This window comes from Sciurus carolinensis, chromosome 13 (genome assembly GCF_902686445.1).
Source record: "Sciurus carolinensis chromosome 13, mSciCar1.2, whole genome shotgun sequence".
Lineage (NCBI taxonomy): Eukaryota > Metazoa > Chordata > Mammalia > Rodentia > Sciuridae > Sciurus > Sciurus carolinensis.
In genome coordinates this window covers 78,856,256-78,873,621 of record NC_062225.1, presented here as the reverse complement: position 1 = coordinate 78,873,621, position 17,366 = coordinate 78,856,256, and the positions used below count along the sequence as shown (strand labels likewise).

At 49.4% G+C, this 17,366-nt stretch overlaps 1 protein-coding gene across 1 annotated transcript in view; it reads right to left on the bottom strand.

Moving 5' to 3' along the window:
- Positions 1–4,025, bottom strand: part of Hs1bp3 (HCLS1 binding protein 3) — a 34,761-nt gene extending 30,736 nt beyond the window's left edge. Inside the window, exon 1 of the mRNA XM_047522733.1 lies at positions 3,880–4,025. Within this exon, the coding sequence (XP_047378689.1) occupies positions 3,880–3,911 (32 nt within the window). The 5' untranslated portion in view covers positions 3,912–4,025. The remainder of the gene's footprint in view (positions 1–3,879) is intronic.
- Between the last annotated feature and the right edge of the window lie 13,341 nt (positions 4,026–17,366).

The following is a 17,366-nucleotide window of genomic DNA, read 5'->3' as shown; positions in this document are numbered from 1 at the left end:
GACTGGAAAAAGACCATGTTTCCAGTTTTCTAGTTCTCTGACTCCTGCCCCTGTGCCCTGGCAGTTCAACACGATTGGCACAAACATACTGCCTAGTCCTGCCTGAAACTCATGGCCACTAACTTCAAGCTGCAGCAGTGGCCCTGGCAACCGTACCTCACTTTAGATGTGGATTCTCAAAGTGTGGTCCCTGGAGCAGCATCAGCATCGTCTGGGAACTTGTGAGACAGGCATGCGCAGGTTGCTGATCAGGAGCCTGGGATAGGCTGGAGATCTTTCGTTGTGTGAGCCGATGCACCTGGGCCTAATCCACTCATTGGCCATTCCCTACGCCCCCCAGGACTCTTTCTCTATAAAAGCCCAGGCAGGAACTAAGTCAGGCTTTTCAGACCACCTGATCTCAGATGCAGTTGTTCAACTCTGCCTTTGGAGCATGAAGAAGCTGCAGACCACACCTACGCAAGTGGGAAGCGTCCTCATAGAACCCTAAGTCCCAAAAGCAAGTGGTGGGCAGGACATGGCCCACAGACATAAAGTGACCCCCTATGTCCTAGACCAAGCTGCTCAGATTAATATGTGCCTGAAAGTCCCCTGGTGATCTTGCTAACATACCGATTCTGAGCCCACGCCTCTGGGGTAAACTGCAGCTGATGTTCATGCTGCTCTGTGCCCCTTCTCCAGGGACCAGCCCTTGAGTAGCAAGACATGGAGCCTAGATCCTCCCTCTCAGCAAACCCCCAACACCCACTCTTCCCTGATGATGCTGTTTCCTACTGCACTGAGGAAATGAAGCAATCAGAAGATTCACCACTGCGCCTGCACCCTCCCGGGGCAGTGGTCAAACTGGCTGCTCCTCCTAAGACAGGCCTGTCCAGGAGCAGTGGATCCTGGCCCCACACCTGCTCAGGGACGTGGCTTCTGCACTTCGCCCCTCTCTTTCTTGTACCACCAATGTGCTCTCCTTATTGGACCATTTGCTTGGCAGACAGTCATACTCTTGTTACCCCTATAACAAAAGTTATCCTTTGACCCCACTTTCTCCTCCCTTCACCTCTCTTTCCCCTTCCCAGCCAAACTCAAAAGAAGGACCTAGATTCCCTCTCCTGTTTGACCTTGAACCTATTCCAACAGGACTGCTATCCTCATGATGCACCTGAACTGCCCTTGCCTGCTTCACTTGTGGCCTCTGTGCTGCTACATTTGAAGCTGAATCCTCACTAACTGGATCAACCCCCTAGCTCTCCCGCAGTGCCCTCCCTAGATTTCCTTCCTCTCGTGATACCCTCCCAAGGCCACCTCTCAAGGCTTTAAATACCATTCCAAGCCAATGACACTCAAGTCCTTTCCACAGTCCACTCTCCCCTCAAGGGCCATCCTTCCAACCACCTTCCTGACATCTCCATCTGACTGTCAAGGTCCTCAAAATTAACCTGCCAGACAGGTGCTGATTCCCTTTGTTATGGCTTGGATGTGAGGGATCCCCCAAAAGTTCACGTGTGAGACAATGCAAGAAGGTTCAGAGGAGACATGATTGGGTTGTGAGTCTTAATCTAGTCAGTGAATTAATTCCCTGATAGGGATTAACTGGGTGGTAATTGAAGTGATAGGATGTGGCTGGAGGAGGTGGGAATTGGGGTGTGGCTTTGGGGTATATATTTGTATCTGGCGAGTGGAGACCTCTCTCTGCTTTCTGATCATCACGTGAGCTGCTTCCTTCTGCCACACTTTTCCAACATGATGGAGCTGGCTGTATATGGACTGAGACCTCTGAAACCCTGAGCCCTTAAATAAACTCTTCCTCCTTTACAGTTGTGCTGGTTGGGCCATTTGGTCACAGTAGTGAAAAGCTGATTAAAACACCCCTCTGCCCCTAAACCTGCTCCTTGCAGTCTTCCCATTCAGTAAACAGCAACATCCTCCTCTCGGTATCTGGAGACAAAAAGTTTGCAGCTGGTCTTGCCTCCTCTATCTTGTTCTCGCATCCACACTGAATCATCAGCAGAACTGAAACAATCTTCTGAACAGTCCAGAAGCTGCATGTTTCTCCACCCCATCACGCTGGACCAACCCAGCAGCTGCCCTCCCTACATTCTTGGGTAAACTCAAGTGGATGCTAATGCTGTTCTGCAAGGGCCCACTGAAGGCTCTGCTCCGATGCAGACCACGTCAGCATAGCAGCTGGGGATCCGCAAGCCAGATCAGCTCACCTCCGCATCCTATCAAACTCACAATGGAGTCCCCTGGCCTTTCCACCCCACGAGGCCCTTCCTGATTGTCCCCTGCTCCCAAGCCCACCTCTCCACCGCAACCTGACACTTTCCCCTGCTCCCCGCACTCCTACCACACTGGCCTCAGAAAACTGGCTCCTCTGTCCTCTCTACCTGAGCACACCCTTGTCAAGATTTCTTTCCCATGACTCTCCCCCTATCAGAAAGGTGCCACTTGACCACACCAAATAAAACAGCATTCATTCCTATTGCTCCGTCTACCCCATCGTTTTATTTTCCTTCCCAGGCATTGCTCATCACTGCCATATTCTCTGTCTGCCTATGGTCCACCTGTCCCCACTAAAGCAGGGCAGGACCTTGTTTTGTTCACCTCTGTCTCCTAGAATCTGGACAGGTCCCTGGCACAGGACAGGCCCTCAGCGCCTGCTGGCTGAGTTAATGCAGGGACGCACACACGCGACGGGTGGTGGGAGGAAGCTGGCTTGGGAACATGACTGGCCCCCAAGTGAGAGCCACCCTCACTGCTGGACTGAGGCCTTTGGACATATTCCGCAGGCCAATTCTTTGGGTCTGCCAGTGCCTGCTGCAAGGAGGGAGTGAGCAGGATTCACCACCCGTGGCCCGCATGCCTGTTGACACACCATGGGGGGAGGGGAGTAGGCAGTGAGGAAAGCTCCCTTCCCAAGTACCCAGCCCCAAAGTCACACTCTGTGGGTCTATATGGTGTGACTCAGGGGATCTGATGTGCTCTTACCTGCTAATGTTAAACCTTCAACTTGCGGAAAAGAAAACAGACTCAGAAAGAGGAGACTTAGGAAGCAATAGGGAACCTCTTCCACCAAGGCAGTGCAACCTGCAGCCTCAGTACCAAGCCCAGACCACCAGGTTCCCACACCAAGGCTTACGAAAAGAATTCTATTTTCTGTTTTCTAGACCTGAAGTCCCAGGTAGCTCGAGTTACAGCTGGAAAGTTGGGCAACACATTCACTTACATGACAAACTGGCGTCTCAGTCCAAGATTTTGTTACAGAGCAGGTGTGACATGGAAATACCTGAAGTGTATCACTGCGGTCATTTAAAAGGCGGGAAAGAGTAAAACCATGAACCTCCCAGGGGTTCCAGGACCTATCCTGGCTGGGTCCCCTGGGAGGGCTCATCGGAGGCCTCTGCTGGAACTTCACCCCCATTTCCCTCCTTGGCAGCTGCCTCTAGTCGCCTCCACCGGGTTAGAGTCCGCACCCTGGCAACCGGAACGCACTGCTCCCTCCCAGCACCTCCACCCGGCGGGTCTGTTCCGTAGGGCCCGAAGTCCACGCCCAGCCTGGCCCACAGACAGCGCCGGACTCGATTTTCAGGCCCTCAAGAAATGAACCCCAGTGGGAAGGGAAGGGGCGCAGTGGCTCCTCCGGGGCGCCTGCACCGCCCGGCCAGCCCCGGCCTTCCTCTGGGTCCTGGGTGAGTGCTTTACCCTCTGGGTGCCTCAGTTTCCCCATCTGCAAAAAGGAGACACTCGATGGCACGCCACCTCTCACGCGGGGCGGCTGGGCCCGCAGGAACCGCCCGGGGCGCTGCGGTGGCGGCCTGCGCCCGGCCCTGAGTCCCGCGCACCCGGCGCGGCTCTGCGGGAGGCGCGGGATGGAGTCTGGCTCACCTGGAGGTGACGAGCACCGTCGGGGACTGCATGTCTGCGGCGGCAGCGAGCGGGCGCGCGGTCACGCGATCCGGCGGCGCCGACGTCGCCGCGCCCCCGCCCGGCGCTCGGGTCGCCGCGCGGCCTCTCCGCTGCCCCCTGGCGGCCGCGGCGGAGCTCGGCGGAGCCTCGGTGGCCTGGGCCGCAGTGGTCTAAGCTGCTGCTCCGACTCCGGGTCCTGCCGCCACCTAGAAAACACTTCTCCCAGGGGCCCGGCGTGGTGACATTTAATTTTGCGTTTGTGTGGCGCTAATGCTTAGCCCCCGAAGGGACAGAACTTCTGTTCCTGTTGCTGGGCCCTCCCTTTCCCTCCTGGTCTTAGGTATTCATTAAACCAGTCAATCAACAGAAACCTACCAGGCCGGGACTCCTCCCAGGCTGCGGAGATGGGGACAGCAGAGTGAACAGCACAGTGGGCCGCGGGCCCGCCGCCTCTCTTCCCTTTCCTGCCTGTCCTGGAGGCGCTCTTCCTCCTACGCCGGCTCACACTCTGCACCTGCCCCACTCTGTACCCTGCCGCACTGAGGAGCCGCAGAGAGCCGCTTCCTGCGGAGGAGCAGAACCTCAGCAGAGACCGGGGATCCCTGCCTCTGGGTCCCCAGCTGGGGCAGGGCAATGGGGCCCCAGGGTCAGATTTCCTCAAGGCACCTTAGGTGGCCTGCAGAACGGAACAGACACGCTCATGGTAGACTCACCTCTCCTGAGAAGCAGAGGTCCTGCTTTCTGCCAAAGTGGCCCAGAAAGAGAATAGCTAATTCTGGAAGCAGGACCAGGAGGCAGATGCAAATTATGGCCCTTATCCTGTTGTAGGTACAAGAGCTGCAGAAGCTGGGGTTTAGCCATCCCAGAATTCAGCATCGGGTGGCATTGACCACATTCCTAGCTGACCCACCACTGCTATCATGGTCAACATCATTGTTACTTGTACTTTAGTGAAGAAATCCCACCGTAAAATTTTTGAAAAAAACGACTTTCCCAATGTGTCTTTTGAATAAGTGTTCATACGCCTTATTGGGTTTCTTTCGGATTTGTTAACAGACAAGATAGCAATAATGGGGGGAAGGATGGCCAAGTAAATGAGTGTTCTGAGGGGGACCAGTGAGGCTGCAGGGGAGAGTCTAGAGGCCAGGGAGCCACAGCCTGCTGTCTGCTCGTTGGCCTGTCTGTCTGCAGGGCAGGGTTCATGGCAGTAAATTGTCTCCAAATCTTATTTAAAGTGGCATGCCCTTTCTTAGGGGAAGAGAACTCAGGGTCTGGTAGAAAACAACATGGGCTTAGGGTTCTGGGAATCCAGGTGGGATGCCCTCCATTGCACATTCACCCAAGGCACACAACGTGCTGGAGACTGGGAGTCTGCACTGAAGAAGACACGGGCTCTGGCTTCAGTGGGCTTCCTTGCCCTTATCCTTGAGAAGGGGAAGGAGTCATAAAAGGCTTTCTAAAGGAGCAACGTCCAAGGCAAATCCTCAAGAAATAAGAATGGAAAGGCCAGTGTAGGAGTATCTATGAAGCTCTCAAGATAAAAAAGAACGCATTAGGGAACAAGCAGAAGAGGCGAGAAGGGAGCGCCTGGTGCACCAGGCTTGGGGTTCTGCACAGACCCTGAGGCCAACACAGGCCATCGGAGGGTTGCAGACGTAGGAGGAGCCTGGCCAGCCAAGCTAAGGGTGATGGAGCATGTGATGCTCAAGGCAAGAAGACAAGCCGAGCTGCAGAACAATCCAGGCTGGAGGTGTTGGCGGCATGAGCTAGGAGGTGGCCACCCTGGAGGAGAAGCGGGGACAGGTTCAGGAGAGACCTGGAAGATGGAGCTCGTCAAGACTGGGGAATTAAAGGGATAGGAGCCGGAGGAGTAAGATGACTAAGGTTTGCCTCCTTTGAGAGGCCGGGCAGTGGTGTCGTTCTCGGTGGCAGGGCACTTGCAAAAGGGACAGACGATGGTCTGTTGTGGACAAGTGGTGCCTGAGGGTCTGGGCATGTGGAAGTGATTGGGTTTACAGGTCTGGGCCTCAGGAGGCAGACCAGGGCTGGAGGTTCTGATGTGGGGGCCCTGGGTAGAAAGGAGGCTGGAGTTGGGATGAGCCCACTAGTGAGAACCCATAAAAAGACAGCTCAGAGGGTCTAGGAAAGCAGAGGTGGAGGCTGCAAAGGAGGGGACTCCCCGTGAATGTGGAGCTGGTCACGTGTCTGTCATCAATGCCTTGTGAATGAATGAGACAGGACTCATCCCAATCTGGTCAGGGGTTGCCAAGAGGGCATGACCGGGACCTAAGCACACCTGGTGTCTGCCAAGAATACAAGTCTTCCCATGAAAGTGACCCCATCCCTGATAGCGATCCCACTTTCTGCCTCTGTGGGTCCTGAGTGTCCCTGTGTGACTCCAGTGCATAATTGTATACAATGCATGGAATGTGGGCTCTAAATCTGATATTTTCTGCTTCCTGCTTGACTCGAGGAGGCCCTTCCATGGCTGCAGTTGTGATAACACAAACCACATTGCAAAAGATTTCCTCTTCCTCCCTTTCCCACTGCCCTGGGAGAATGCTCCCAGCTTGTCTGCCCAGGGGAAGTCCCTGGCCTCAGGGGCAGTGTGGTCAGTAGAGATAACCATAGTCGGTGGTGGTGATCTGAATTCTGACCGTGCTCAGCTCTGACACTGTCCTTGTTTCTAGTTTGGTGGGCCTTCTGGGCATCTGTTGATTCGTTTCTGTCCCTAATGTGATGCTCCCGAGGTCCTAGGGGTCTGAGCACCTCCACATGGAGCAGGGCCACCACCTTGCTTGTCACTCAGTCATCACTCGTGCCAGGCCTGGGGGCTGCAAAAGAAGTCAAAGGCTTGTCCAGGGGCCTCTTAGATGACTCAGGGACAGTTGGAGAGTTCAACAGGGAAGCCGAGCAGGGCACTGTGGGTGCACTACAGAGGCAGAGCACATAGTAGGCCAGCTTTGGAGTTCACGTGGAATTCTTCCAACAGCAGGCAGTGCTAGATAGGCTTGGGTCATGAAAAGCGACCGTTCTCTCTTTGAGCCTTGGTTTTCTCCTTGAAGAAATGGGTATAACAGAAACCTTGAACGCATAGCAGTGCTGCAAATTAAATGAGCTCCAGCGTGATTGACACAAGATGAAGTGAATGGCAGGCACTGTAGATCAGCTACGCCAAAGCCGTGCTTGCTCCCCTTCTTCTTGCTTTTACAGCCCTAGAGTCTGGGAAGGTAAAACACTCATGTTCTCTTGTGGTTAAAAAGGCCATGTGATGAAACATCTGAAAGGGAAATGAGGAAAACAACTTGCAAAAAATAAAACACTTAGGAATCAATCTAACCCAAGAGGTGAAAGATCTCTAGAATGAAAACTAGAGAACATTAAAGAAAGAAATTGAAGATCTTAGAAGATGGAAAGGTTGCCCATGTTCTTGGATAGGCAGAATTAATATTATCAAAATTACCATATTTCCAAAGGTGCTATACAGATTTAACACAATTCCTATTAAAATCCCAATGACATTTTTCATAGAGCGATGCAGGAGGTATCACAACCTACTCTACTATAAACTCTACTATAAAACTCTACTATTAAACTACTATAGAGCAATAGTAACAAGAACAGCATGGTATTGGCACCAATACAGGACAGGTAGACCAATGGTACAGGACAGAAGACACGGAGACAGACCCACAAAAATACAGTTATCTCATACTAGACAAAGATGCCAAAAACTTACGATGGAGAAACAATAGCCTGTTCAATAAATGGTGCTGGCAAAACTGGAAATCCATATGCAGTAAAATGAAATTAAACCCCTATCTCTCGCCCTGTACAAAACTCAACTCAAAATGGGTCAAGGATCTAGGAATGAGACCTGAGATCCTTCACCAAATAGAAGAAAAAGAAGGCCCAAATCTCCCTCATGTTGGCTTAGGACCAAACTTCCTTAATAAGACCCCCCATAGCGCAAGAAATAAAAGTAAGAATCAATAAATGAGATAGATTCAAACTAAAAAGCTTTTTCTCAGCAAAGGAAATAATCAATAATGTGAAAAGATAGCCTACAGAGTGGGAGAAAATCTTTTCTACACACACTTCAGACAGAGCACTCATCTCCAAAGTTTATAAAAAACTTAAAAAACTTTACACCAAAAATACAAAGAACCCAATCAATAAATGGGCTAAGGAACTGGGCAGACACTTCACAGAAGAAGATATACAGGTGATCAACAAATATATGAAAAAGTGCTCATTATCCCTAGTAATTAGAGAAATGCAAATTAAAACCACCCTAAGATTTCATCTAACTCCAATTAGAATGGCTATTATCAAGAACATAACCAATAATAAGTGTTGGTGTGGATGTGGGGAAAGAGGCAACTCATACATTGCTGGTGGAGTTGCAACTTGGTGCAGCTACTCCAGAAAGCAGTATGGAGATTCCTCAGAAAACTTGGAATGGACCCACCATTTGACCCAGCTATCCCACTCCTTGGTTTATACCCAAAGGACTTAAAATCAGCATACTACAGTGATGCAGTCACATCCATGTTCATAGCAGCTCGATTCACAATAGCTAGATTGTGGAACCAACCTAGATGCCCTTCAATTGATGAATGGATAAAGAAACTGTGGTATATACACACAATGGAATATTACTTAGCCATAAAGAAGAATAAAATTATGGCATTTACTGGTAAATGGATGAAGTTGGAAAATATCATGTTAAGTGAAATAGGCCAAGCTCAAAAAACCAAAGGCTGAATGCTTTCTCTGATAAGTGGATGATGATACATAACAAGGAGGGGGTCGGGGGAAGAGAAGAATGAAGGAACTTTGGAAGATGTAGAGGAAAATGGGATGGGAGGGGGTGGAGGATGAAAATAGTAGAATGAAACAGACAGTATTACCCTATGTATATGTATGATTGCATGAATGGTGTGAATCTATATTGTGTATTGTATTTTCATAGAAATGAAAAGTTGTACCCATTCGTGTCAAAATGCGGTCTGTAAAAATAAAAAAAAATTAATAAAAAAAAAAGTAAAGCAGTGTTACTCTGGGGGGAAAAAAATCCATGTGACACAACTCTGTTATGTATGTAGAAGTCCCTGTAGAAGTTTTATCTTGCTAGGAGAAAGCTCTTTGTCCCTTCCCTGTCTCTACCTGAAAATAGGATTAATGCTAGCTACAAAGCAGCCATCTTGGAAGCATGAGGCACAAACATGAGTTTGGGGGCTAGCCATGAAGGATAGAAGAGCCCAGGACCCAATGGCATTGAACTAGCATACCAGACCTGGACTCTTGCTCTAGTCTTCTTGCGTGAGTACATTAGCCCCGCTAAGTGGGATTTTCTGTAGTGGATTCCTGTTGAACAGTTGTGAAGTATTAGACAACACCTGGCATAAAAGCTGCTTCCTGTGGGGTAGGGATGATCAAGGAGGAGGAAGAGAAGAGATAAAGTGTGTTCTAGGCAGTGGTGCAAAGCCAGGTGTCTTGAGAGAGACAACATTTTGGGGAGCTGGGGAGGAGGGCTACAGGGGTCACTGGGAGAGGAAGTGGCAGAGGCCATCAGGAGCCTGTGATGGAGGGGCCTTTTTTTTTTTTTTCTTTTAATCCTTTTTATTTTATTTTTTTATTGCAAACAAATGGGATACATGTTGTTTCTCTGTTTGTACGTGGAGTCAAGGCATACCATTTGTGTAATCATAAATTTACATAGGGTAATGTTGTTTGATTCAGTTACTTTTTTTCCTTCCCCCCACCCTCCCACCCCTCTTTTCCCTCTATACACTCCTTCCTTCCTCCATTCTTGCCACCCTCCTTAACCCTAACCCTAAACCTAACCCTAACCCTAACCCTAACGCTAATCCCTCCCACCTGCCATTATATGTCATCATCTGCTTATCAGCGAGATCCTTTGGTTTTTTTGAGATTGGCTTATCTCACTTAGCATGATATTCTCCAATTTCATCCATTTGCCTGCAAATGCCATAATATTATCATTCTTTATGGCAGAGTAATATTCCATTGTATATATATGCCACAGTTTCTTTATCCATTCATCAATTGAAGGACATCTAGGTTGGTTCCACAATCTGGCTATGGTGAATCAGTCTAATAATCTGAAGGAAGGGTCTTCTGTGCTATGCAAAAGTTTAATCATGAGGATGAGGGAATGGGCTCACAAGAACAAAGGGAAAAGCACGTTTCAGGAAGCGGCCAGGGTGTGATCAGCAATAGCAAATGCTCAGTCAATCAAGGAAGATAAGGAGGTGTCAAAGGAAACCTGCAGCTGGGCAGTAGTTAGAATGGTCAAACAGGCTTTATTCAGGACTATGGCATTAGCGGGAGGAGACCATAGCACAGAACTGAACTCAACTCCTAAGACAGCAGCGGGGAGGATTCACAGCTAAGTAACAGGGTGGGGAGCAGCAGATGGAAAACAAGGAGCAGCAGCAGAAGGCAGGGGATCCTGGCTAACCTGAGATGACGGGATTCTTGCTGCAGACTGGCTGGAGTGATCAGGCGTGGCTTAGCAGGAATCTGATCGGGTATGGAAAGTGGAGGTTCTTGCTACACTCTCTTAACAGGGTTCTTGCTAAAATGGGTGTTATGGTTTGGATACGAGTGCCCCACCAAGTCTCCTGTGTTAATGCAGGAATGCTCAGAGGAGAAATGATTCGTTTATGAGAGCTGCGACTTAATCAGTGGATGGTCTATTGAATGGATTAATAATTTGAAAGGACTACGGTAGAGGAAAGTGAGGGTAGGCAGATGGGGCATGGCTAGAGGATGGGGGTTCCTGGGGCTGTGTCCTCTGACCGCTTCCCCTCTCTGCTTCCTGACCATCTTGACCAGAGTAGCTTTCCTCTGTCACGCTCTTCCACCATGATGTTCTGCCTCAAATCAGGCTCAGATCCATGGAGTTAGCGGACCACAGACTGAACCTCTGAAACTGTGAGCAGAAATAAACTTCTCCTCCTCTAAGTTGTTCTTGTCAGTTTTTTTTGGTCATAATGACAAAAACCTAACACACACATTAGGTTTTACAAGGAAGTACACAGATGAGCATAGGAGATGGTTCTGGACACTAACTAAAGACTGGTTAAGCTAAGAACCTTTATCAGAGAGGAGTTTTCTCTGGCCTTGAAGAGGGTGGAGTCTCTGGGGGTCAGAAGGAGACTGGAGAGGAGAGGGGAATAAGGGAGTGAGGCATGCTGGAGATATAGCCTACCTCGTAGGGCACTTGCCTGGCACACGGAAGGACTGGGGTTCGAATCCCTAGCACCTTGGGGTGTAAGAAAAATCCAAATAAATAAGGGAGTGAGGCACCCACTACCAGAAGCTGGATTCTGGAGCAGAGGAGGTAGACAAAGGATTTAAAAGATACTGTTATATAGGAATTATCCCTCATGATAGAAAAACTAGAGGGAGGAAGGAAGAAAGGAAGGATGAACGAACCACTCTCAATAGTTGATAACATTCTGTTGTTCCTTCCATCCTGACGGGTTTTCTATGCCTGTACATATGATGCATCTCTTCTTTTAAGGAACACTGAATCTTAGCGGATATGCTATTTTATAACTTCTTTTTTATTTATTACCCTGTAAATGTCTTTCCATGTTCAATTACCTCCCAAACCATAGTTTTAAGTGTGCAGATCCCACAATGGATTTATGCAGTCCTTCAGCAACATGGACGTGAGGCGAAGTCCGCACCTGTGCGGAGGGCGGAGTTGGCTGATCCTTGAAATGCGGGGAGGAAGGCTTGGGAGAAGGTGCTGTTTGGGAGCCCCGTTTTGTCAGTCTCTGCACCTCATTAATGTCTAGTAGCACAGGGTCTGGGGAGACTGGGAGAAAAGACATGGGATGCAGAACTCCACTTCTTTCTTTTTTTTTTTTTTTTTTTTGCGGTGCTGGGGATTGGAACCCAGGGCCTTGTGCTTGCAAAGAGAGCACTCTACCAACTGAGCCATATCCCCAGCCCTCAGAACACCATTTCTTTGCAGAGTAAAGTCCTAAATTTGGGGGGAGTTGACTCCTGCTAACTGCAGAGCTCAGGGAGAGGAGTATGGAGGGAGGGCAAGCCCCAGGGCAGGAAGACTGAGGATCCCAAGTCCTGCTCTGCTCTGTAGTGCTCTCTCCCCCAGGCTGCTGGCACCTCAGACCTGCACGACCTGCTGTACAGCCACCTCGGGAGAATGGTCTTTGGCATAAAATGGTGTCCAATGTAGTGTGCAGCATCCCAGAGCCCCACAGTGCCCGGAAATGATAGTCAGCAGGGATCAGCACAGACTCAGGGACTTCTCAGGATTCCTGCCTGGGCAGCGCCCTCAGTCCTGCAGCTTGGCTGCTGTGGAAGCTGCTTGGCTGTGTTCAGTACACTTCCCCTCACGCTTCAGCTGCCGGGGTTCATTTTCTAAAATCCTCTGAAATGAAAAATGATCTCTCGTTTTATAAGTGCATTTATACCATCACCAGTGAGGCTGAACATATTTCCACCTATGTGTTGGTCTTGTGTTGTTTTTCTTTGTGATTCTCCTGATTTCCTTTGTGCATCAAAAAAACAAAACCACCCATTTGTCTTTTTCTTATTGATTTGTAAGAACGCTTTATATATGAAAGGTACTATCCTTTTGAGATAGACGCAATACCCATTCATTGTCTTTTCCCTTCCTTCAGTTTTTTTCTTGAAAGGGTTCCGAATTCACAGAAAGCCTGAAGAGTTAACAGAGGTCACTTTAGCTCACAGGTGGAGTCTCTGCTGAGATGAGAGTGGCCACAGGAAGTAGGTTAGGCAGCACCTGGGGGTTGGGGAGGAAGCTGCACCAGGCAGAGCAATCACAGGAGAGGCAGCAGCTGGAGCTGCTGGGGCGGGTGATCCTTCCCGCTGGGTCTCAGTTGGAACAAGGACTAGCCTCCGTGCCCCCGCAACCCCAGTCACCACATAGGCTCTAGCCCTGCAGCATGGGCCGCCCTCTCCAGCTAACCTCTGCTGTTGGAGGACTGAACGGAACTGCAGGTTGGCAGGTCCCTGCAAGCTGGGGGCATCCACGCTTTGGTCCTGGGCACCTCCCCTGAAGAGGGGAGCAGGGTTGCACCACTCACGCCGCGCACGGTCCTGCCCTGTCTGCTTTACCCCCAAGCCCGTTCCTGTGGTTTTTTTTAACTCCTGAAACATTGAAGAGTTAGTTGTAGACAGGACACTTTGTTCTGTGCACCTCCTTAGAAAAAGAGCCACGTAATGACCGTACTCAGGAAAGGCGACGTGGAGCCAATCTGATTATTTAATATCCTGCCCATACTCTACTTTCCCCAGTGTCCCAACAATGTCTTTTTATTTATAACTCCATCCCCTCCCTTTCCACCCCCAATCAAAAATCTAATTGAAGGTCTGCACTGTATTTAATTATCATGTCCCTTTAGTCCCCTTTATTCTAATACTGTTCCCCAGGCTTCTTCAATTTTGATCACACTGACATCTTTGAAGAGTCCAAGTCTTCCAAGTGTAGGCGTTACTCTTGGTTATTTTGATAATGAAATTATACTTAGAAAAGTGTTCCTTACGCAGGCTCAATAAATATTCACCTATTTCCTTCAAATCTGCTTATTATAGTTTCATTTTCTAGGGTCGTTTGATTCACTAGAAATTAAATTCTGCTTATGTCATAGGGTAATTTTTTTCCCTAAATATTTAATCAAGTATCCAGGATCATTCGCCACTAACTTTTATTAAACAATTTGTTCTTTTCCTTCACGCTGTTGTCTCTGGTATTTTATTCTACATACTTTCAAACATTATTATGTGCTTCTGAATTTTCTATTCTGTTCTGGAATCTGCCATTTCTGTTTCCAGTGCTAGATTGAGAAGAATGAGTTTATTCTTCATTTTATCCTGAAAATGAAGACCTTCAATAGGGATTTATTATCTTACCATGTGAGACACGAGTCAGAGCACAAGGAAGAAAGAGGGATTCCTGAGGGTGGCGGGACATTTGCACACAATAGACACAGTGACAGGTGGACAGACACATGTCCATTGAAGTGGTTTGCCTTGGTGTGGATGACTGAGAATCTGTCTCTTCTTCCACCTTCTATTCTGCCCACCCAGTGTTGGACATTGTGTGTCAGGGTATCTTTCCGCACCATGCATGCAAATTTAAATCAATCTTACAGCAGGGAACAGGATCCACTATGAGGTTTTATCAGAGCTTATTTTATCCTTTTAGTGTATTAAAAGGTATTTTGGCAATTTCCTGTTTTCACTATTACCTCACGTTTTTGAAAATCCTTATAAGTTTAAAATTCTTCTCTTATTCAAGAATATCTATAAATTGATTTAAATTTCTACAAGTGAAAGTTCCAGGTCAAAGGATTTCCTTGTCTCAAATGTTGATGCTGTCAAACTGCTCCACATGTCTATGAATTTATGCTCCTGATATAGGAAAGTGCCCATCTTCCCATCCTCTCATCAATAAATCTTTTCTTTTCAGTTTTGCTAACCTAAGAGATAAATGAAGTGCTATCTCATTGTTCTTTTAGTGTGTAATTTACTGATAATTTCTTGGATTTTGATTCTGTCATCCAAAGGTTTTATTAATTTCCAGATTTGTGTCCTTGGTCATCAAGAAAAACATTTGGATTAGAGTCCTATAGCTCTTTATCCAAGACAGTAAGTGAGTCTGGGAGGACAGAACTCTTAGGCTTGGGCCGGCTGCCTAGGAAATTGCCAGAATTGCCATGTCCTAGGGTCAAGTCACAAGTCAGAGCCCCCATACTCTGCAAGGCAGCCTCAGGGACCACCTTCTATAGTCAAATTCATGAATGCCTTTGCCATGTGGGCCAGAAGGCTTGAGACCACCCACCCAACCTGGTGAGATCCAGTCAGCCCCACCATGCTCCCGCTCAACACTCTGCTGCAGGACCCAGGAGACCTTTGGGTCCCAATTGACTGTGAGGTCTCATCCTGGACCTTCTAGTCCCTCCAACTCTGCTCCTGGCCTGCCAGACCCTACTCCCCCAGGCTGTAGATGGGTTGTGCCCCTAATCATTGTGTGTCTAGAATGGAAGCCCTGAGATCTTTACTCACCAAGGTCAATGAATGAATATTCCAAATTATTGCACAAAGAGCTATCAGCTTTTATTCCTAAATAAAAAAAAAAAAAACATAGGTGTCCATAAAGGTCTCCAAGAGAATCTAAGGAAAATATAACTCCAGAACATTAAGAATATTGGTATTTATGATGGGCAAGTCCATAGAGGGGAGATGCCACAAAGACAGTGGCCATCAGAGGAGACCAGATGACAGATTAGATTAACTAGTCTTCCAATTGCTAAACCAGGATTTACCCAGATAACCAAAAAGATCGTCATTCAATGAGCCAGCACAGGTGGTAGAGACTGTCCCTGCTATATTTCCGGTATTGCTGGGCACACTCTACAGGCAGGCATTCCTGTCCTCACTCACAGATGCGGAGGAGACAGGATGATGCAGGTTAATTAACTCCATCAAGGTCACAAAGCTAGTGCTCAGCAAGGTGGTGCAGAAGCCAGGACTTCACCGTGACCCATATGGTAGTCTGACTTCAATAGAGGCATGTGGCTACCTCATTTCCCAGGATGCTTGCAGCACCCGGTAAACTTGTTCACTGCAGAACCAGAGTGGGGGGCACTGGTGGAAACCAATCCAAGATCAAGGTTTTAGTAATCTCAGAGGCAGGGAGTTCTGCCACACAGTGATGCTGTCATGACCTGTGACCAGCAGGTGGCAGTGTCTGCAAGCCCGCTGCCATTTGTCCCAAAACCAAAGGCTCTGAGGTGTCCCCGATGAAAGGCTCATGGGAAAGAATCTACTCTTCTCTTTTCTCTGTTACCCTCCCTCCCCTTTCCTTCTCGGCCACCGCAGTGGCTTGGGGGATGGGGCAGGCCACGCCCAGTGGCCTGGGGCCAGGGCTGCACTGACCCGGGTGTGGATGCCAGAGCTGTTGCTGGGGGTAACCTGGGCAGTAGTAGCTATGAGTTGAGCATGAGAAACTCTTGGAGCTTGAGGAAGCCCGGCCCTGGGGGCTGCGGCCGAGCCTGCTGGAATCTGTCGCCCCAGTTCTTTCTGGGGGAGATGTTCGCAGGTCATCTCAGGGCTGAGGACACTTTCATCTCAGCACTAAGGGGAGGCCAGCATCTCAGACACAGAGAAGGCAGGTGATTGTTACCCTTTTCCCTCTCTCACCCGCCCAGGAGACCCAGTCCAGGGCCCTGTTTCCTCCCCTCTACCCTCTCTCCAGTTCTGAGTCAGAGAGGTCAGAGGCCATGGAGGGTCCAGACAGAGGGCACACCCCTGGATCCTCACTCTCTCCACCTTTCACTGGTAGGCTCTCAGTGGACACCTGATCGTCAGCTTCCCTGTACACAGGGGTCTAAAGCCAGGAAGGGTGAGGAACACGCTTTAGGCACAGTTTGATGCAGATCTCTTGACTTTCAGGAGCATCAGTTAGTGCGCGGCTGCAGGGGCACAGGCGCCCCCAACAGTGGACAGGGCAGAGGCTGACCCTCCTCATGCCTCACCTGAGGGAAACCCTGCACAAAGATAAAAAGAGACCCTCTGGGGGGCAATGGAAAGCAAAGACCCAGCTCACAGCGGGGACCCTGATCCCATAAGGCTGTGATGCCAGATGACAGGCTGACTTCTCCTTGTTGGGGACTTGGCTTCTTCACATGGACAATGTGAGCTGCAGAGTATTCACCTCTGCTTCTCTTGTCATTATACACAGGGGAGGTGGCTGGGTGGGCAGGACGCCCTGTGCAAGGCAGACAGGCCAAAGTTCGCTGCAGAAGGGGCTCTAACTGGCAGGATCCAAGACTAACCTCCCGAGTGGCATCAGCCCGGAGGCTGTGTAACTCTCCAGGGTGAAGGTGCCTCTGGAGATGTGACTGTCACGGGTGCAGCATAAGAACGGTCTAGCACGCAGTGTGGGAGGCTGCCTGGAAAGGGGAGCAAGGTCTTTGCCGTGTGAACACAGGCTGGGTGGAAATTTGTGACGATTCGTCACTGCCTGGAAAGTTGGTCTAAACGACCCACAAGTTTCTCCCCCGTCCTGGGAGTCACACTGAACAGGGGCTTGGTATCCAAAGGAAGCCAACAGCTCCTGCAGGGAAAGGATGAGCAGCAAAGTGCTCCCAGGGAAGGAAGTGGGGACCAGAGTGCAGGACCACTCTCCGCACTCAGTTAAGAAACGACGCCCCAGTCAGCCTGCTCTCCCCTTGCCTGCTTGAGAGCCAGTGTCGTCTCTCCTCCTGAAGGAGATCGCTGGAGTCTGAGGTCTGGGGCTGGGGCTGGCCACCAGACAGATGAGGATTAACAGTTAGAACTTCCGGTCTCATTGGCTTCCCACTTTCATGAACTCTGGTCCTGCCATCTGCTTCTGGGCTTTCCAGTAACTGCTGGGACAACCCAGAGAATGAGGA